Source organism: Pan paniscus, chromosome 3 (genome assembly GCF_029289425.2).
Source record: "Pan paniscus chromosome 3, NHGRI_mPanPan1-v2.0_pri, whole genome shotgun sequence".
Lineage (NCBI taxonomy): Eukaryota > Metazoa > Chordata > Mammalia > Primates > Hominidae > Pan > Pan paniscus.
The window spans coordinates 111,588,746-111,611,995 of NC_073252.2; the positions used below are offsets into that span (position 1 = coordinate 111,588,746).

The 23,250-nt window shown below is 36.1% G+C and overlaps 1 protein-coding gene across 27 annotated transcripts in view; it reads right to left on the reverse strand.

The window, feature by feature from the left end:
* CAMK2D (calcium/calmodulin dependent protein kinase II delta) overlaps positions 1-23,250 on the reverse strand; it is a 319,504-nt gene that overhangs the window by 42,197 nt on the left and 254,057 nt on the right. For 4 of the 27 annotated variants that reach the window (XM_057302139.2, XM_003830042.6, XM_024928501.4 and 1 more), the window contains exons 11-16: positions 22,121-22,204; positions 21,619-21,661; positions 17,929-17,966; positions 13,282-13,341; positions 11,244-11,285; positions 8,776-8,824 (exon numbers count right to left, since the gene is read on the reverse strand). In XM_057302139.2, the coding sequence (XP_057158122.1) occupies positions 8,776-8,824; positions 11,244-11,285; positions 13,282-13,341; positions 17,929-17,966; positions 21,619-21,661; positions 22,121-22,204 (316 nt within the window). Of the gene's footprint in view, positions 1-8,775; positions 8,825-11,243; positions 11,286-13,281; positions 13,342-16,525; positions 16,559-17,928; positions 17,967-21,618; positions 21,662-22,120; positions 22,205-23,250 lie in introns of all 27 variants that reach the window. The other 23 variants (XM_057302147.2, XM_024928504.4, XM_057302146.2 and 20 more) reach the window with 7 other exon arrangements.

The window sequence follows — 23,250 nt, forward strand, 5'->3', positions numbered from 1 at the left end:
CTATTGATTGGAATAGTTTCAGAAGGAATGGTACCAGTTCCTCCTTGTACCTCTGGTAGAATTCGGCTGTGAATCCATCTGGTCCTGGACTCTTTTTGGTTGGTAAACTATTGATTATTGCCACAATTTCAGCTCCTGTTATTGGTCTATTCAGAGATTCAACTTCTTCCTGGTTTAGTCTTGGGAGAGTGTATGTGTCGAGGAATGTATCCATTTCTTCTAGATTTTCTAGTTTATTTGCGTAGAGGTGTTTGTAGTATTCTCTGATGGTAGTTTGTATTTCTGTGGGATCGGTGGTGATATCCCCTTTATCATTTTTTATTGCGTCTATTTGATTCTTCTCTCTTTTTTTCTTTATTAGTCTTGCTAGCGGTCTATCAATTTTGTTGATCCTTTCAAAAAACCAGCTCCTGGATTCATTAATTTTTTGAAGGGTTTTTTGTGTCTCTATTTCCTTCAGTTCTGCTCTGATTTTAGTTATTTCTTGCCTTCTGCTAGCTTTTGAATGTGTTTGCTCTTGCTTTTCTAGTTCTTTTAATTGTGATGTTAGGGTGTCAATTTTGGATCTTTCCTGCTTTCTCTTTTTGGCATTTAGTGCTATAAATTTCCCTCTACACACTGCTTTGAATGTGTCCCAGAGATTCTGGTATGTTGTGTCTTTGTTCTCGTTGGTTTCAAAGAACATCTTTATTTCTGCCTTCATTTCATTATGTACCCAGTAGTCATTCAGGAGCAGGATGTTCAGTTTCCATGTAGTTGAGCGGTTTTGAGTGAGATTCTTAATCCTGAGATCTAGTTTGATTGCACTGTGGTCTGAGAGATAGTTTGTTATAATTTCTGTTCTTTTACATTTGCTGAGGAGAGCTTTACTTCCAAGTATGTGGTCAATTTTGGAATAGGTGTGGTGTGGTGCTGAAAAAAATGTATATTCTGTTGATTTGGGGTGGAGAGTTCTGTAGATGTCTATTAGGTCTGATTGGTGCAGAGCTGAGTTCAATTCCTGGGTATCCTTGTTGACTTTCTGTCTCATTGATCTGTCTAATGTTGACAGTGGGGTGTTAAAGTCTCCCATTATTAATGTGTGGGAGTCTAAGTTTCTTTGTAGGTCACTCAGGACTTGCTTTATGAATCTGGGTGCTCCTGTATTGGGTGCATATATATTTAGGATAGTTAGCTCTTCTTGTTGAATTGATCCCTTTACCATTATGTAATGGCCTTCTTTGTCTCTTTTGATCTTTGTTGGTTTAAAGTCTGTTTTATCAGAGACTAGGATTGCAACCCCTGCCTTTTTTTGTTTTCCATTTGCTTGGTAGATCTTCCTCCATCCTTTTATTTTGAGCCTATGTGTGTCTCTGCACGTGAGATGGGTTTCCTGAATACAGCACACTGATGGGTCTTGACTCTTTATCCAATTTGCCAGTCTGTGTCTTTAAATCGGAGCATTTAGTCCATTTACATTTAAAGTTAATATTGTTATGTGTGAATTTGATCCTGTCATTATGATGTTAGCTGGTTATTTTGCTCGTTAGTTGATGCAGTTTCTTCCTAGTCTCGATGGTCTTTACATTTTGGCATGATTTTGCAGCGGCTGCTACCGGTTGTTCCTTTCCATGTTTAGTGCTTCCTTCAGGAGCTCTCGTAAGGCAGGCCTGGTGGTGACAAAATCTCTCAGCATTTGCTTGTCTGTAAGGTATTTTATTTCTCCTTCACTTATGAAGCTTAGTTTGGCTGGATATGAAATTCTGGGTTGAAAATTCTTTTCTTTAAGAATGTTGAATATTGGCCCCCACTCTCTTCTGGCTTGTAGGGTTTCTGCCAAGAGATCCGCTGTTAGTCTGATGGGCTTCCCTTTGAGGGTAACCCGATCTTTCTCTGTGGCTGCCCTTAACATTTTTTCCTTCATTTCAACTTTGGTGAATCTGACAATTATGTGTCTTGGAGTTGCTCTTCTCGAGGAGTATCTTTGTGGTGTTCTCTGCATTTCCTGAATCTGAACGTTGGCCTGCCTTGCTAGATTGGGGAAGTTCTCCTGGATAATATCCTGCAGAGTGTTTTCCAACTTGGTTCCATTCTCCCCATCACTTTCAGGTACACAAATCAGACGTAGATTTGGTCTTTTCACATAGTCCCATATTTCTTGGAGGCTTTACTCATTTCTTTTTATTCTTTTTTCTCTAAACTTCCCTTGTCGCTTCATTTCATTCATTTCATCTTCCATCGCTGACACCCTTTCTTCCAGTTGATCACATCGGCTCCTGAGGCTTTTGCATTCTTCACGTAGTTCTCGAGCCTTGGTTTTCAGCTCCATCAGCTCCTTTAAGCACTTCTCTGTATTGGTTATTCTAGTTATACATTCTTCTAAATTTTTTTCAAAGTTTTCAACTTCTTTGCCTTTGGTTTGAATGTCCTCCCGTAGCTCAGAGTAATTTGATCATCTGAAGCCTTCTCTCAGCTCGTCAAAGTCATTCTCCATCCAGCTTTGTTCCGTTGCTGTTGAGGAACTGCGTTCCTTTGGAGGAGGAGAGGCGCTCTGCTTTTTAGAGTTTCCAGTTTTTCTGTTCTGTTTTTCCCCCAACTTTGTGGTTTTATCTACTTTTGGTCTTTGATGATGGTGATATACAGATGGACTTTTGGTGTGGATGTTCTTTCTGTTTGTTAGTTTTCCTTCTAACAGAGAGGACCCTCAGCGGCAGGTCTGTTGGAGTACCTTGCAGTGTGAGGTGTCAGTGTGCCCCTGCTGGGGGGTGCCTCCCAGTTAGGCTGCTCGGGGGTCGGGGTCAGGGACCCACTTGAGGAGGCAGTCTGCCCGTTCTCAGATCTCCAGCTGCGTGCTGGGAGAACCACTGCTCTCTTCAAAGCTGTCAGACAGGGACATTTAAGTCTGCAGAGGTTACTGCTGTCTTTTTGTTTGTCTGTGCCCTGCCCCCAGAGGTGGAGCCTACAGAGGCAGGCAGGCCTCCTTGAGCTGTGGTGGGCTCCACCCAGTTCGAGCTTCCAGGCTGCTTTGTTTACCTAAGCAAGCCTGGGCAATGGCGGGCGCCCCTCCCCTAGCCTCGCTGCCGCCTTGCAGTTTGATCTCAGACTGCTGTGCTAGCAATCAGCGAGACTCCGTGGGCGTAGGACCCTCCGAGCCAGGTGCGGGATATAATCTTGTGGTGCGCCATTTTTTAAGCCCGTCGGAAAAGCGCAGTATTTGGGTGGGAGTGACCCGATTTTCCAGGTGCCGTCTGTAACCCCTTTCTTTGACTCAGAAAGGGAACTCCCTGACCCCTTGCGCTTCCCAAGTGAGGCAATGCCTCGCCCTGCTTCGGCTCGCGCACGGTGCGCGCACCCACTGACCTGAGCCCACTGTCTGGCACTCCCTAGTGAGATGAACCCGGTACCTCAGATGGAAATGCAGAAATCACCCGTCTTCTGCGTGGCTCACGCTGGGAGCTGTAGACCGGAGTTGTTCCTATTCGGGCATCTTGGCTCCTCCCCCCGGTAATTTTTCTAAGTAAACTTGTTGTAAAATCAAATTTTGGATTAGAAACCTGAAAGAAGTTATTATACACTACACTACAGTTTCCTCTAAGACATTTTTAACCTAATGGAATGACATAATTATCAAAAGTCCCTCAATAAAATACCCAAGAGTTTCTTAATTTGCAAATTTTTCTGGAAGTGAGAAATGTATGCAAGACAAGTCCTGAAATACAAATTACATGTGTAGATACCAAGAAGATCAGTACCATGAGATCATCTGCCTTAGGAAATCCCACACAGAAAAGAAGGTTTTCATTGATCAAACAGAACTTAAGAATAATTGAATCTGGGTAATCAGTCATCATACTATTCACTAATGTACATATTTATAGAAGACCCACACAGAGAGCTCATTAATCAAGTGATTCTATAAATTAGCTGAGACCACGATATCCAGGTCATCAAACATGAATCACCATTCAAGTAATAAGGGTGCCAACAACTTTGTCCTTAATTGAGACTTTTGCAAACATCCTCATTACTACTACCTAGTAATCAGGAAAAGTAAAAAGGAATTCAAGAAGGATGAAGTCTCCACACACAGTCTCATAGCCATAGAATCTGCTTGTTGTAAAGGGCTCCACTTTCCTAGATGTGTAAGAAGGATGAAATGCAGCAAGAGATCCAAGCTTGTGGTGAATGGTGAGCTGAAGTGAGATACTGGAAACAGGATGGTGACAGAAATGACACAAGGGCATACAGGAGCCCAACTTCAACAGGTGCTGCACAAGATTGCCGGGAAACAGAAGCAGATTGACCATATGGACATGTACCCATCAGGAGGAAGTGGGTGACTCTGAACAATGGTGCTGGATGGGTTATGAGGCGGAGAGGCATTGCGGCATACAGCGACAGGTCCTGCAAACTGTGGCTACAGCCACAAACCAAAGGACGGTCTTCACATGTATACAGTGTGGAAAGAACTCCTGCTACACATCACTGACTCTAGGCACACCCACACCCCTGGCGAGGAGTGCAGTTTGTACTGTTAACTGCTAATTAAGAGCTAATGATGACAGCTGTTGGATAACACCTTAAATCAATGGAAGTAGCTGTTTTACTGGAAATTGATTAAAAATGGAAATGACTATTTCAACAATTTTTGGCCTAAAGAATTGTATATTTTGAAAACACCAGTTAGTTGTAAGAAGAAAACTTTTTTTCTTATATAGGATGGGCAGTTGTTACCAGCACAGTGCTTCCATGATGGTAATTATGCTTTATTGGGACTCCCATTTGCTTTTTTTTTTTTTTTTTTTTTTTTTAAAGCAAAGTCTCACTCTGTCACCCAGGCTGGAGTGCAGAGGCACAATCTCGGCTCACTGCAATCTCCACCCACCGGGTTCAAGTGATTCTCATGCCTCAGCCTCCCGAGTTGCTGGGATTACAGGCGCGTACCACAGTGCCCAGCTAATTTTTGTATTTTTAGTGGAGACAGGGTTTCACCATGTCAGTCAGGCTAGTCTTGGACTCCTGACCTCAAGGGATCTGCCTGCCTCAGCCTCCGAAAGTGCTGGGATTACAGGTATGAGGCACCACTCCCAGACTCCCATTTGCTTTTAAACTATTAGTAACTCTCCATGACACTGAGTTTGCTGCTGAGTTTCCTGACATAGCATCAGAGATAATATTTGGTTTTAAACACTGAACAAAATTAGAAAGCTGCTCAAGAGGTCAACACTAGGGTGTCAACACATTGCCTTGGAGAAAGAAAACAATGAACTCTGGAAGCTTTTTAAAAAGAAGAGTTGTAAAACAATGCCAGTCCCTTGGGATGATTATGAGCTTGGGAAGAAAAATGTGGTTAGAGCTAAATGTTGAAGGTTTTTAAGAAAAAGGAAATAAAATAACTTTTAGATTTAAAAAATGTATTTATTTTGGGTCTCACTTTTTTCCTGGGTTTCACTGAGTTTTTTTTTTTTAGGTAAAACATGCATATATGTTGGGTTTTACTAATTTTTCTTGATAGTTATTGTATTAAGTAAGATAAATGGGCCTACATTATAGCATAACAAGATTCATATAAAGGGTAGGAAACAGCATTTAGACTCTGGTGCATTCAAATCTCTTGAACATGGCTAGTTCAAAAAGAGAAGCACATGGGAGTCAGGTAAAGAGAAGGGATTCAATAAATATTTGCTGAATGAAGAAACAGCCTAGACACAATTCAAAAGTATTACACAGACTGGGGACGTGATTTCTCAATGGAAACTAATTAGAAGAGCTGAAGGAAAATGGGCCTTTAAATCCTGGCTTTCTAAGGTGCTCCAGACTGAGGAACCATTAATCTCTGACTACTTTTGCTTTCTTTTATCTTTCTTTGAGAACAGCTGGCCTGTCTGCCTTTTCCCATTCAAAGAGGCCAGAAAGAAAAACTTTGTTGTTAGTTTACCTCATTTCTTCCTTTGACCAGGTTACCACAGTGTTTAATCCCCTCCTCCAGCAACTCCATGTTTCTTTACATTGGAGAGGACACAGAAGCTGTCCCTGCCAGGTTAGTCCTTGGGGATGGGGCAGAATGTGCACTGCCTTGGTATGGGAGGCATGTGACATGGTATTCAAGGAATCATATACCACCATAAAACAATGTAAGTCTAGGTGCTGGTGTTAGATGCACTATAGCCGAGACAGCCAGCAGCAATGGGTAGAGCAAGTGCTCGCATGCAGAAGTATGTATGGGAGTATGCCTTTAAGAATATGTCAAAAAGTGTGGTGTCTCGCTGATCACAATGTTGTCTACAGAAAAGAGAAGGTTGAAAAGTATGTGTGTGGAAGACACACAATTTTGTAGATATGACATGGTTTTGTAGATAGGATACAGTTTTGGTCAGATTATTTAACTGATAGTAATTGTGAGTTCTTGGATGTTAGTTATAGGATGTTAGATATAGGTAAATTTTGGTTTCAACAGAGCTGGACAATAAACACATTCCCTACCAAGCTACTGAGAGCCACAGCAATTCTAAAGTAAAAATAAGAGAGCATAATTATTCACATATAGGGTCTTTCTTGAGGACCACGCACTGATAAATGGAGAGATTCCCACACAAACAGATCATCAGCATAATAAATAATTTAAAATCACTTAAGACCATTTTATGTACCACTTGTCCCAGTAAAAATGATGGCGCCTAGGCAATCTTTCAAAGTGTCTTCTAGTCTTAAAGGTTTCTGATATCATTCAATATTAAAAGGGTTAGTCTCCAGAAGGCTGTCTGGGTCTTACAGAGAACACAAATGAGTCCTAATGGGCTATGGTTATGACATTTTTGGCCAGAGCCACACCAGCAAAATTAAGCAGAAACTTAAATAATGTATTTATTAAGGTAATAAAGCAAAGCACTTTGGGTTAAACGATCAACTGGACATTTCTTTTGATCTCAATATGATGCTGAATTTCTCTAATACTTGTATACAGACTCAATGTAACTAAATACAAATACTATCTCAATTTATGAAATCCCAGAGGCAAGATGAAACCCATATCATTGTTATGATTTGAATTGGAGAACTGTTTTCTAAGAACTGATATTATTATTTCATTTTATCAAAAATAAATTACAAACTACAAGGTAACACTGACAGGAACTCTGTTTATACATTAATGTTTACATAGATTAATAGCAATGATCCTGAACCAATACTTAGTACAGCTGAGTGCCAAATTCAGGTGAGAAAGACCACTTATTAAAACCCTTCTCATGATTACGTTCCTTGGCAGATGAACTGCATATAGTAAGGTGCTGGTATTCTCCTAATTTTATTTGGTTATTTAAAGATTCAGTTTCTCCAGTGGACAATGAACAAGTTTTCTTGTCTTGCTCAAGGGAAGAATGTGAAAATTCATATGAAACATTTAGCTTAGCTTAAAGAGCTAATGAATCCAAAACACAAAGATAATGCTTCCTGAATCAGTGGGAAAGCTAAATGGCATATCTATTTATTTGGCTAAAAAAAAAGAATATTTTTATCTAATATGACTGGTATCAATGATTCATAAAACTACTTCAGTTCAAATTTTAGCTTAAGTGCAAAGAGTGAGATGAATAGACCTACTAAATAAAATTCTTGACACAGCTATCTACCTTTCCACTGTAAAAAATGACTGACTACCTCTAGCAGAGTTAGGTCAGTGTGCTTAGTTATATAAATAGAGAGTACACTTTAACAGCATCAGCTGTTCTATTCAAACAAAAAGGAAAAAGTCAGCAGAGCTGACTGGCAAGTTGTGACCTACAGCCATTTTTATTTCCTAAACTGACCCCACGTCTCCTTGACCTGATAATTTCCAAATCCTTTATTCTAAAATACGAATACAACTTTACAAGACTTTATTGTATTAACACTACCTTTAGAATTAAAGCTTATGGTGATACTATTAGGTCAGTAATCTTTTCAGATGAGGTTTAATTAATTTATGGATCATTGCTCCCAATTTATATTTCTTTTCCTTTAATATTTCTGTTTCAAATATCCTACTGTTACCGCTGTTTGTCAGAATATCTTCTAGACAACTGGTCTATAGAGACTGTAGTTATATATAATGAATTACAAAAACAACATAAAACTGCAAATGCAATTGATACAAAAGTGATACTTCTAAAACAGTGATGTGGCCAAAGGAGGTGACCTAACTGCAAATGTGTGTTCAGTATGTGTGTGCAGGGGCACTGAGAAGATGTCTGTAGAAACACTACCAATGACTCATACATGTAGCTAAAAGAACCTTGGCAACCAAAGTGAATGGAGGTCAAGAATACCTTTGGAATGTACACAAAAAGCTAGGATAAAAAGGCGGCCAAATAGAAAATTCTACTGATACTTATTTGAGATGACTAAAAGTTAAAAAGTTATTTTTATACTGTATCCTTGAATATAAATTGTTTTCCAGATAGGTTTTATGAATGTACCCAATGTGTATACATTTCATATTACTTTTTGACTGACAAATTTACAATTTGTTATGTTCCTATAACTAGTAACTCATTATTAGTTGTCATTACTGCAAAGTGCTAGAATATGCTACATGTCTACAGTTCAAAATATATAAAAGAATATGTAGGAAAAATGACAAAAGTAACATATTGTTGAAATAATTATGTACTTATAAAAATATTTTTTACTCATAAAATATTTTTGTGCTTTAGGATAGGCCTACTTCCTAAACTTATTAGTTATTTGAAGCACTTTTTTTTCATATATATATGTGAAGCTCTGAGTTAGGATTTTCCATTTCTGGTTAAATCATACCTTTCACATCTTCATCCTCAATTGTTGTATTTGAACTCTCAGTTGACTCCTGATGAGAAGAAAACACATTTTTAGGTTGCACGCAATGAATAGCTTGATTGCCTCCTTAAAAATTGGCTAGTGACATACATATCATGCAAAATTCTTCAGCAGGCTATGTGCATATGCTGACATGCAAATGGACAAACACATTAAGTGGTTTTTAACAGAAATAAAATGTCTGATGCTGCAAACATTTCAAACAGGGAGTACTCTGGTTGCCTAATCTCCGAAGCTGTATAAATCCAGGTGATTTGTAGAAGCAGCGGAAGTATGCAGTTTATTTTAGAAACTGTGTAAGGATGTGTTTTGTGTTACAGTGCCCTATAAGGTTTGCTTTTTCTGTGTGTCTACAAGCAATTGAATATGTTAGCTGAATGAATTTGATACTTAAAATAGAAACAATTTTTATTCCCAATTAATTAATCAATAAAGAGTACCTTCTTTGTGTCAGGCACTATGTTAAGGCCTGTATGCCTTACACCTTTATAGGGAGAGAAAGCATTTCACCGCATCATTTAATGAAGAAGCTAAGGGGGTTAAGCTGAGATATGCTGAAAGTACTTTTGAGAAGAATTTTCATGTTTGTCCTCAGCACAATGGAATTATAATGAATAATTTACTTTCAAGGACAATTAGACTTTTTTTCATTCTTTTCAAAAATAGCAACTGGCTGTTATTGATAAGAAACCTACTCCATAATAAAAAGACAAAGCTCTTTCTTTGTAAAATTACAAATTAAGTGGAAGATTAAGCACACTTAAAAGTACACTGTAACTGCCAGAATTAAGATACATTTCTTAAAATGGTGTGATAAATGTGTTCATTAATAATGTATGAGTAAAATATTTTCTAGCAAATAAATTTTGCAATATTCATAAGAAAGACATAGTTTTCTACTTGGAATGATTAAATGCTAGAGCCAAAAATAACTGGAAACAAACTTCCAATCAATAGCTCAGTAATGGAAAACAGATTCTGGAAAATAATGTAAACACCAGCCAGTATCATTTTAGAGATTCAGTATTCAAAAAAGTGATCAATTTATATAAATATCATATACAATATTTAAACCAAGGGAAAAACTAATTAAAGGTGTACCCAGAGTCTCCATACACACAAAACCAAAGAAAGGAATCTTCATGCATTTCTTAATGTGACCTAATATTCAAATGTAAGCTGAAAATGAAGGTAAACCCATGCACTGTAAAATTAAACTAATTCATGTCAGCAAGAAATATCATGCAGCAACTCTTACAAATGATATAGCTAGAACTACTGAAGTGTCCATTCCAGCTGTTATGCTTGGCGTTTCATTGGCTAATGCTATTAAAAAAATTGTTCTCATATGTGATGGTCCTGACTACCTCAAGGCTTTTTGGGACCTAGACCATTTGCAGTGTCATGACTATAAAATAAATCTCATATTAAAGAACATAACACTTCATGTTTTTTACTTTAATGGTTTTAATATTGATCAATTAAATGTTAAACCAGAGAGGAAATGTGTTTTCTAAGTCTTAAGATAAAATGTGCTTTCTAAGTCTTAAACATCATTGATAAGAGTATGGAGAAGATGCATGACTATATCTAATATTTGAGAAAAGTTTAGTATTTTTTCTTCCTTTAGAGATATAATAATATATGAAAAGTAATAAATTGGACACATGGAATACATTCAGAAAAGGTCTTTCATCCTATAGACATGTATGCTAGTGCTGTTATGTAGTTAACATGCTATACAAATAATTTACAATGTATAGGAAACATTTAGTCTTCTTTCAACCTAAGTAGTTAAACCCCTGTTACTGGAATATATATTACTCAACAACAAACATATTTCACAAAAAGTGAAACTCCTTGATTCACCTCAAATTCATGCCAAACAACAACAACAACAACAACAACAACATCATCATCAACAAGGAATTAAGAAACAAAAAACCAAAAAAAAAAAAAAAACACCACTCTGACAACAGAATAGAATAAAACTCAAAAGTAACACTAAACAAACAAAAAAAACCCTATAAAGTCAAGTTGATATTTTTGAAGACAATGGAATGATATTGCCAGAAATTCTAAAATATCATGCACAATATATCTACAGTACAAAGCACAAAGTCATGGGGGAAAAAATGACCAGATGGAATTGCTTAAGACACATAGTCATCTTGACATAAAGACTTCATTCATGTTTAGCCTGACTTTTATTGACGCATGGTAACATTAGTTTCTCTTTCAAGATGTCATTCATTTTTATTTGCAAGAAGTATGTCCATAGTTCTAGACAAATTAGGCCCAAAAGGAAGTGTGGTAGAAAATGGTTAGAATTTTCTTTCCTATTTTTAGATAATGAATTAATTTTTTTGAATATTTGATGAGATGTATAGTCTTGTTAAAGCAAGATGATGTTGATTCTTTCTGAATACCTTGTTTCCATCAGGGTTGTGGATTACAGTAGTTTGGGGCTCCTGAGTGAGAACAAAATAGAGAAAGAAACAGTTCGCATTGGTAAGTACATTCTTTCTAGTGTGAAGGACAGAGCAGAGTGAGCCAGCTGACAAAATGAAATAGTGACAAGAGCTAAAGCGATGTTAACTGCTGTCAGAGTTGCAGCTGACAATATCTCTGATGAAAGATCTCCCTGGCGAGCCCATGAGATAGGAACCTCCCTACCCAGAAGCAGCATGCAAAAGACCTTATTCTTGATCAGCATTCAAACAAGGCTTTGATATTTAGAGATTTGAAGAGGCACTCACTGTTTCACTTAATCCTATGCTTTCCTTTCTTCTTTAATGAGTGGCCTGTGAACGTCTGTCCCATAGAGAACTGGCCAAGGACACTGGAGCTAAAACTCTGAGATGATTTCAAATTCTCAGAGAAGATATTTTTTCAGTTATATTGGTTTGAAACTTGATTATGGTGTCATTAATTAATACGTAACTAAATACCCTTATAAAATCTAGAGCCATTGGACAACACTTAAAAAAAGACTATACTAAAGAATCCATTTCAAAAGACCATAAAAAAATTTTAAGGAACATTTAAAAAGTTTACTTAAAGGGACTAATCATGAACTAGAACTAATCTACTAATCTAGAACTAATCATGTAATCACTATAATTTGAGGCATACTGCTATTAAATCCTGTATTAATTCATATCTAAAAAAAACTTCTACTTTATGGACTATATATACAGGATATTTGGCTATAAAGTCATGCTTTTTTATGAAGCAAGTATTGGTTTTTCTATTGTTTTCTATCAGAAAGCAAAGAAATATTCCCAAGTGGAGAATAACATTCAAATAACTGATGTAAAAAAAGATTCAATATGCATACATCAGTGACATGCTTGGCACTTTCATTGTGTGATATCTTGGCAATGGGGAGGTACTGCAACCCACTGGGAGTTCTCAACCATGGACACTCCCCCACCACTACAGTTTACACTGCTGCAATATTGAGAGACATATCTCCTGCTTCCATTCTCCCTTTCCCTTGGCTACAGCTGTGATCAACATTGTTTTTTACTAGTAGATAACCTGCTATTTTGATGTGTCCTCCTTTGAAATGTTTTTAAATGGAGCCTTATGGTTAACTCAAGTGAAATGATTCCTAAACATTTTTAAATTTATTTAAAATAACAGTACGAGAACAGCAAATAATTGAAAAACATTTCTGAAAATCATAAAATATGAAACAGTTTAGGGAAAATGTTATGGAACTCAGCACTGAATGACAGTATTCAAATTCTGAATTTTAACATAATACAATCTCAAAGTGTTAGACTAATTTAGTCGTTAATTGTGTGGATTTGACTGAGATAGACATAACTGGTTTCCACTGATAATTCAAACCTCTATTCTTTGCAATTTCATTCTTTGGATTAAAGTGAAACAGTGAAAATTTAATTTAAAACATAATAAACAGAAAGCTCTAAATTATCCAGTGCCTCTTTATCTCAGAAAGTGAAGTCTTACAAAGCCCTGTTGTGTTTTAATAAGAGGGAAACGAGAACTCTGAATAAGGTCTACTTTTATGTTGTCTAGCAACAATCCCATTAGCTCTCCTTGATGTAAGCATTTGCATCATGAAAAGAAGAAACCATTGTTTGCATAATCTAGAACTATCATCATCAGAAGAGCTAAGAGCAACCAAAGCGCTGTATTTTGAGTGCAGCATGCAGTAATTCCAACTACAGAGACCACAGCTATCAGTACAATGTTCAACAACGAAATGAGATAATCTCATGTTAGAACACACTGCTTGACAACTAACTTAACCAAAAAAAACCAAAAGAAATGAACTTTGTCATATCATAGAAAGCAAAAAAAAAAAAAAACCCAACACCCAACGAAATAAAATATTTATATATATGTATCATCTATATAGTGAAAGCAAATGAGAGAAACCACAAAAAAAAAATGTAAAGAACTTAAGAAGGGTTACAAAGAGTCCAGGTATACCAGCGCTGGGGGAGGAATATTTTCTTTGGGGCTGGTTACCACGTTGGCTTTGTTGTTTATCTGTGGGTATGCAGAAAATAGAAACAGAGATGCCTTAAACCCCTTGGTAGCCAATGTCTCTAGACGCAGCATGTCTACATAGAGATGTAGACATGAAGATAAAGAGCCACTGAAGATGAACGTGAAAGACATGGTGATGACTGACAGGAATGATGATCGCTAGTCTCCGATGGTCACACACAGGCTGGACCATGTCTGTGATGGTGCAATGAGAAAACAGACGTGTCTGCTGTTGCTATGCCACCTTAGCAAACAAAGAGCTGCTTCAATGGAGCTCCAATCAGGTTTCAGAGTGAGTATGAAATGAATATAACCATTCTCATACTCTTCAAGTTGGATTCTGTTTCCAAGCTTCCAATTGTTCACAGTTATATTTCTTTCTTCCCTCATTTTATTCTTGAGCCTGAAGTCACACATACACCATCTTTCTCTGGGGATCCAGCATTACTTTGCTTAGGAGCAATTAAATTATCCAATGAAAATTTAGATCTTCTGAGAAAACGCTGGTGTCACAATAGCTTTTAAAAATGACAAGTGTAGATCTCCTTTAAAAATTACATCTTCAATTATTAGTGGAGAAATCAAACTTTTTATGTTGAATGTAAAAGGACTTTAATTTTTACAGTTGTGTAAGAGGAAAATACTACATTTTCTGTCAATGTGCTACTGCTATCACTGCAGAATATATTTGGTAATATCATTCCCTTGCTTTAACATAACTGGATTTGACTTTAAAGAATATATCATTACCACTGTGGAAGCTGCGTGGTAAAAGCAACTCACAGGGTCAATAAGTGTTCTAACGGTCCACAGAGAAGACTCTTTGTAGACAAGTGGCAATCAGAAACTACAACTGAGTCGGGTCACTAAGAATCAAGGACTGAAAAATAATAATCAACATTCTTTTAAACTCATGCGTGACAACTTACATTATGGTTCTCAAACAAAAATGTAAGGTAACATTCATTTTCTTATACTATATTATCTAGGTATTTTATTTATTATTTTCTAAAGGAATATACCTCCATGATTTTAATATAAATATACATAATGATGTAAAGAGAAACATATACTATATAAAATAAATGAGTATCAAATGAGCATTTCAAGTGGTGACACCAGTTTAATTGTTTGGGTTTTCTGGAAGTCTATATCTGATAACTATATATCCTGTCAAAACTAGTATTGAGAGGAAGATAGAAAGTAACATAAATTAATTTAAATATGTAATATTTTTCCTTTCTTTTCATTCCCTTTTGTCTGATTACTGGTATTGTTATTTTTACAATAAGTTGTGACACTGTGCTGCTTGACCCACAGAAAAGGATGAGAAAACTTCTAAACTTTCCTTTACTGGAAAATTCTATAAATGTTGTCATCAATCTATATTCTGCAGATAGTTAAAACCTTTTTTTTTCCTTTAAATCAAAGTGCACAGAATTTAACATGATATTTGTGCAAGAGCCAAAGAGATAAGAGGTAAAAAGTCTATTAAAGAGGGATCAAAATTCAGTATTTATGTTAGTACAGGGTACGTGAGAAAAGGGGAGGGATGCACACACGAATAATTTCCTATTCGGGAAACATGCTGGGCAAAACATAGCCGGCTTCCTGTCAAATGAACAGGGGCACTTATGGTTAAAGCACCACATGTATTTAATATGCTATATTTAGTTTTTATCAGTGAATGCAAATGAAAGAAATATTCTGAGATACTTTTATTTCTATTTTGGGATATGATACTTGACTTTTTTCTAGGATGTGGTTGCCAAGAACTGCTTTATTTTAGTGAAAATGTCCCACTTGCACACCTGTGCACACAAACTTATCTGTACAAGTGCACATGTCCCCCCCCCCCCACACACACACAGATACACAGCATACACACACCATCATCTCTTCCAGATGAAGGCCATTCTGTCTGGGTGAGCCATTCTTTATTGTTAGGTATGGGAAACATGAGTTAAATGAATATGTGCCTCAACCACACTTTTGGTCATGTTTAATATGCAGTTAAAGCTTTTTTGTTAATGTAAAGACTAACTAAATGATTTTTTTCCTATGGAAAATCTTTTGCAGTTATTTATAATATTAATTTATTGAAAAATAATAGGATAATTTCTAAGCAAAAGGCAAGAAGACGTTCTTTTCAAAGAGTCAAATATAAGTATAGGTTCAACCACAAATGTCTTTTTTTTTTTTTTTTTGAGATGGAGTTTCGCTCTTGTTGCCCAGGCTGGAGTGCCATGGCGCGATCTTGGCTCACTGAAACCTCTGCCTTCTGGGTTCAAGCGATTCTCCTGCCTCAGCCTCCCCAGTAGCTGGGATTACAGGTACGGCCACCACGCTTGGCTAATTTCTGGTTTTTTTTTGTTTTTTTTTTTTTTTTTTTTTTTAGTAGAGATGGGGTTTTACCATGTTGGCCAGGCTGGTCTCGAACTCCTGATCTCAGGCGATCCGTCTGTCTCAACCTCTCAAAGTGCTGGGATTACAGGTGTGAGACACCGCTCCTGGCCCATATATGTCTTTTAAAAATACAAAAACTCTGGCACTTTTGTGTGATATAATTATTTTATGTTAATAGAAGCAAGGTGTTTTTCTTTTTTAAAAAATCATGAATCAATCAAATCAGATAATTGTATGATGCACTGAATTACTCTTATGAGGCATGGGCAAGATATTCCTATTTCTCAGGTGTTAAATTTATTGTTTGAAGGTTAATAAACAACATTTCCTTTAAAGGTACTTAACTAGGATTGGTACATTGTAAGATCACTTTCACACCTTTATAAACTCCATGGTGAATGTATTATGGTGTCCTATAAATCACTCCTATTTTAGCAACCATGAAGAACATTAAAAAAAAACATATAGCTTTTTGTTTGTTTGTTTTTACTTATCACTATACAGACATTCATTCTGTCATGGTCTTTTTATTTTCAAAGAGAAAATTGACTTTGTAAAAGAGCAAACCTCTTAATATAACTATCTACATGTTTAACAAATTCAATTTCAGAGAAAAAACAATGTAATATGTAAGAGAAGTACCGTGTTTTGATAGTTGACTAACACTGACCTGTAATGGTCCTACGCCCTCTCTACTTACACTATCTTAGGTAAATAAGACTTTTATTCCTAAGTGTGAATTTTCACAGGAGGAGAAATCTGGCAGATAGATCCTCACCATCATCTGAACACTCGAACTGGACTTCCTTTTCTGAATTGACCAGTCAAAGAGAAAGGAAAAGAAAAAAAAAAATATGACCGGTTGAATTTAGAGTATCAAAGCATGGAGTATAGAATAATTTTGTTTTTAAAGAGGAGCTATAAGTTGAATGGAAGGAAAAAGTTCTGGAAATGCGTTCTATGTAAGGATAGTAATGAAAATAAATATCTCAATAGGAACTGTGAGCTCTCCATCACTGAACGGTACAGGAAAGCCCAGAAGAAAATGTTTGGAAAATGTAAGATACCACATTTCTACTATTGTAACATTGGGAAAAAGGCAGTCATCAACTATCATTCTTAAAATCTAAATGGAATAAACTAATCAATCAGAATGAAGACAAAATTGCAGGCTGAGGAAAGCAATTGGTAAATGGAAATGGCATCCTAAAGGAAATCACAAATGCATAGTCATCAGTGCTCCAGAAATTTCCAAGTTGCACACAGACAGGTGGTAAAGAAATGACTGAGCACGAACATTTAAAGTGACAAATGATTTTCTATGTTTTCAATATGAACTGACCACCTGACTTTGGGTCAAATTCAAATGTTAGAAAATTAATTAATTCTAAAGAACGTTGAAGTGTTGATGAAGAATGTATGCATCTGTCCTTGGAAGACAAAGAAAAGGATTAAAGAAATAAAACATTTAGGTGGTACTCTGAAAAGATAACAAACATCATTATGCACCATAAGATTACATTCCAACAAGACTAAATCCCCTTGAAACAAAATACAATCAGTAGGAAAGAAACTGTATTATTTTGTTTAGAAAGCCAGAAAGTAAAAATATCCTGCTGTTATTTTTCTTGCAAGATTTTTCTAATATTTGTTCAGATCATTCATCTTGAATATATCTCAATACCTTATGACAGAAACAAGGAATAATTAAGACCTTTATAAAAACTGCCCAAGCAGATTAATTTAGACATTTGACAGTCTATTTTCCATACCCAAATGTGAGTATTTTTCAGGCTATATACTTCAGTGGCCTTCACATATGCAGCATAATTATTTGGAAAAGCATTTGGTTTTTACAGACTTTTAGGTCACCATGGTAGTTTGGAACTGTAGTAAATCAGAGAGATTAAGACATTTAATTTCTATAGGAACTCTATATTGCATAACAACATTATTTTTTCATGACTATTTCATATATAATCCAACAGGAGAAATACAGCTTTTCTTGATATAAATGTTAGTCATCTTTGTATATTAAATCATTTCATATTTCAACCTGCAACCTTTATCAGAAACAATAAAAAAATAGAACTTGCAAAGACTTAGGAATTATATATAACATTTAAAGATTATCCAGCATCTGAAAGTCAGAAATGGATTAGGGGCATCTGTTTAACTTACCTTTACTCCATCTGGTTTCTTCAACAAACTCTTGGCTGCTGTAAAATGAGAGTAAAATCAGTTTAGTGAATTATCCATAGAAACCCACAGCCAGACAACAAAGCAGTCAGGTTATTGTCTCCTTCTACCACCTTTGCTGAGTTCTGGCCAACATATGGCAAGTTATCAAAGTCACACTGATGAACGCGAGCTTACAGGACATTGAAATACAGTATCACTTTTCTTGGTTTGCCACAGCAAATTTAGAACTAAAGAGTAGTTCGTTGCATATAATTGAATACTTTGCCAGTTGTGTTTATTGGACTTTATTTCACTGTTGGTTGTGAAAAGGATACTGGAACTTTAACTGGACTATCCTTTTGTAATCCAGAAAGTTGAATTCAGTCTTTGGACATCAGCTGACTGACAGATTGTATTACATGTTCATTCACACCACATATGGTGACCATGTCAGTTCTGCCATTTAAGCCCTGCTTTCCAGAGGTTGAAAATTCATTTGTAAAATTTGCTCTGGCTAAATAACATCTTCATTACATTCTTGAAGTCAGACAATTTGGTTTTACAAAAAATATTACTATTTAAATAAAATGGCATATTATTGGCTTAGAGCAAATTTTTAAAATGTTTAGCACATGATCTCTAAAAAATGGCACTATGTATTCTTTTATACATTAAAATCAGAATACAAAGGCTTCATAAACAAAAGCCTTTACAATGAAAAAGTAAAAATCATAAATTTGAGACAACATAAAACCAGAATAAAATCTTCAACGAAATTAGAGAAATCTTAAAGCATATGGGTCTTATACGAAACTTCATTTTTTTTGGAAGGGAGCTTTTAACATTCCTTCTGTTACTAAACTTCTTGAGTATATGAAAAGGTGAAGTCACCCTTTCAGAAAAATCTACTAAGGAATGTGTAGATACACAGTGAACAGATAATATAACTGTCAATGACAATTAGTACACCAAGTGTAGAACATTCACAAATATGCAGGACATGATACACACTTATGCTTTCATTTAATATTAATTACATATACTTATTTAAGTATATCAGAATAGAATTTGGCTTTGAAAGTGGAAATACCTAGCTAGATTAGAACTGCATGAACATGTAATTTCCTGACATTCATTGATTTGGGGCATTATTTCAATATCACATTGGTATATTTTTTAATTTACTTAAAAGATACAAAAATGTTAACTTCATTAATCTTTAGCAACAAAGCTATTAATTTATTATTAATTGAGATTGTAAGAAATAGTTGCCTTAGCTATTATATTGTTTGCCTGGAGCTAAAAAGCAGTATTAAATCAATCCTGTGGCAGTTAATAGGTTAGAAAGCAAACTCAGAATAATTGAAATTGCAATAGCAAGCAAAGAGAAGATGATGATTCAGGGTAAGCAGGGATTTGGCCTGGGAGATGCAGAAATGTCCCTTTTGGTTACTATTCACCTTACCTCACAAGAAATACATTCCACATAAAGGGAGAAAAGAAAAAATAAAAACAACTTTATAACCATATACTTATGGACAAATTACTTTAAAGAGCATGTTTGGCAATGAAATAGGATGAATAAAATACTCAAAACTAAAATGCAGTATCAAGTGCAAGATGTTGTAACTGGGTCTAATATTCTTCAGTTGATTTTGAAGTGATGGATTAAAAAAATTGCTTTTTCATGCTAAGACAATCAGAAACAATATAAAATTCACATATTAGTCATGAGTTTTTAGTTTACATGATGATGAAAAGGAAACTGTGAGGTAAACAAAAAGCTTCTATATATGGGTACATACATTAATAAAGGCCCAATTTATGCCCAAGAGTGTATTTAACACTTCTTTAACAAAATGTACAGTTTTAAATGTGAAGATTTTTTAAAGTTTGGGTTAGTTTGCCATTAACAATTTATGCTATATAAATCACTCTACCTTTTAATGATTCACTAATTACTGGGCCACAGTGAAATTTATTTGAATATCATATATATGAATTAATATTTAATGATATGGCATTGAACTCACCCATATAAATGTCAACTATATTAATCAACGGTTTATGAAACAGGTAACTTGACAAAGGCAGCAACAAGGTATTATTACACTAAATGAATTGGACAAAATACATACAACTGGCCAACACAGTCCCTCAATTCGTAGCATTATTCATTGTTCTACTGTTGTTGCTATTTTTTAACAGCCTTTGAAAGTCCTCTTATGGTTTCCCATTATTTGTAATGAAATGCAAAGGTGGGGAGAAAGGTGACCACTTAATGCAGTTGTAAATAATAACTAGATATTGGTTGAAGAGCATTTAATAATGATATGATGGATTATTACCTGATAACACTATAACACCCAGGCTAAGTATGTAGCAGAAAACAAAATAAAGAATTGAAAAAATAGCTGGATAGTTTGATGCTGCAGATCACTGTTATGTAAACTGTATCCAAACTAAACTGGTAGTATTTTTGGCTGACAAGTGTTCCAAGTCTAAAGGGCCAAAGGTTACCAAGTGTGGCTTAATTGCTGCTCCAGTCCTTCCCGCTACATAAGACTGCTTAGCATTGAACAAGATTTGACTTTTGGGAACCTGGTCCTTTGAGACAATCTATCAAAGAAGGAGGTTGCAAAACTCAAGTAATTTCTTGGAGTAATATATACTTTATCTCCACTTTTAGAGAGTGACACTTACAATAAAGAAATGGCTTGGCTTCTTTAAGCCTATTATTTAACAAACTTATTTTTACCATGGAATCATTTTGAGGGACATTTATTATGCTCTGATAGTACTGAGTGCAAGGTGCTCTGTAAATTCTTGAGTTAGATACCTTTGACAGTTGTAATCACTTTTATAGTACACCAAGAAAATACTATACTTTTGAATGAACTTAGGTCTAAGAGAACTGGGTTCCTCAATAATGGTCTTCCCTTTTTTTTGTTTTTTGAGACGGAGTCTCGCTCTGTCGCCAGGCTGGAGTGCAGTGGCGTGATCTCTGCTCACTACAACCTCCACCTCCCTGGTTCAAGTGATTCTCCTGCCTCAGCCTCCCAAGTAGCTGGGACTACAGCACGCGCCACCACACTCAGCTAATTTTTGTATTTTTAGTAGAGACGGGGTTTCACCATGTTGGCCAGGATGATCTTGATCTCTTGACCTTGTGATCCACCTGCCTCGGCCTCCCAAAGTGCTGGGATTACAGGCGTGAGCCACCACGCCTGGCCAATAATGGTCTTCTTTTAAAAATCTTGCATACTAGGATTCCCTATGAAAATGAGACCAAAAATAACTTATTCAAAGTTATTACTTTATGAAATATCAATAATAAATTCTAGGTTTGAAACGCTGAGATCGTAAATGAGGGAGTATTTATTTCCACAACTCGTGTGCACCCCAGCATTTGACAGATGAGGCTAGTCCTGCACCAGCACTGACTGGTGGCCACTGCTGCCAGAAGCAGTCTTGTGAGGGGTGCAGTCACGGAGGCTCAGCAGCAGACAGCACCCAGGTAGACTGCTAATGGCAGCCATAGGTGTAGAAGGAATCTGTGCCACACATTTGCCACCCCTGAACAATGAAGTTTTTCTAATTATTAGATTTTTTAAATTCCAGAGACAAAAAAACAGAGACTACTTAAAAAGAAGACCAAGGGATAAGAAGCAGAGTTCTCAATGCATGTACCTGAGAAATTCCTTGTAGCCAGCATAGTTGTCAAGATGGCACCCTGTGAAAAAAATTAGAACACAAAAGTCAGTGTTGCCTATGCAAATCCTGGACCTAACAAATATAGAGTCTTTGATAACAAATCTTTTCCTGGCCCTACTTTCAGTTAGGGGATTTTTTATTGTTTGTTTTTGTTTTTTGGTTTCCTGAGAGTCAAAGGCCTTTGTCTCTCATGATGCTGGGACGGCCCTAGTGTGCGGGCCAGATTCTGATTATCAAATTGCACAGCTGTTTTCCACTGAAGGAAGGATCCACAGCATGTGTTGCCAGGATGAGTCTAGCTTTTCACCATAGTTTTGATTCTGGTGTATATTCCATTTCCCAAGAGCCCCAAAAAGAATAATGAGAGTATTGAGGTCTACATAATTGAAAGCCTTTGCTAGAAGTTATTTTCCTCACACAGTATTTCACTTCTTAGTCTGTCAAATCTACCTCCCCATAAAAATGTAAAATTTCTTACCTTTAGTTTTCTTCTAGCATTAAATTTCTTCAAGCAGTCTACAGTCTCCTGTCTGTGCATCATGGAAGCAACAGTAGAACGTTGCTAGAACAAGAGGAGAAAAAGTAACTTAATTAAGAATATTTAAAACACACTAAGTATAATAATGTCCCTGACTTCATCAAATATTTATTAATGGTGCTGCACCTGCAGGATCAACTTCTAAGTATTCAATCGCCAAAGTTACCTAAAAATAAAATTTTAGTTTTGCCAAGACTACTTGTGACCAAGATGCAACACTGATGTATAGAAAGTATAGAAATGGGCCGGGCGCGGTGGGTCACGCCTGTAATTCCAGCACTTTGGAAGGCCAAGGCGGGTGGATCACGAGGTCAGGAGTTTGAGACCAGCCTGGCCAACATGGCGAAACCGCATCTCTACTAAAAATACAAAAATTAGCCGGGCGTGGTGGTGGGCACCTGTAATCCCAGCTACTCGGGAGGCTGAGACAGGAGAATTGCTTGAACCTGGGAGGTGGAGGTTGCAGTGAGCCAAGTTCGTGCCACTGCACTCCAGCCTGGGTGACAAGAGCAAGACTCTGTCTCAAAACAAAACAAAACAAAACCAGAAAGTATAGAAATGAATATTAATAATTTCTCAAATTATCTTTATTTTAATGTCTTCAATCACATTTTGATTGAGCTGCCTTTCATTTACTTAGTGCCACATTTATAACCTTAGCATTTGACACATTTGGAAATTTACTGAAGTCTCCAGATCCCCCTCAAATTTCACACTATTCTTAATATTTCTAAAATATATTCAGACTACTATGACCATTATTTTATGCCACTGAAACTCTACTGTCAGCTGCCAAACTTCATACTTGTTTCTAAAGTTGCCTAATGATAAATAATTGAACTTTGTTAAATCTTTTCTTCTGGGACACATTTAATTTTGGTGTTATTTTCTTAACCTTGTTCATGAGTATTGTTAATAATTGATATGGAGAATACTCATTCCTTTTGTTACTGCAAGCAATATTTATTTAAGAATCTATGCAATTCAGACTTTGCTACTGAAAATTGCATTTTTTCACCATCATAAAATTAATTTTCTTAAACACCTCGAGTCAAAAATTCATTCATTCT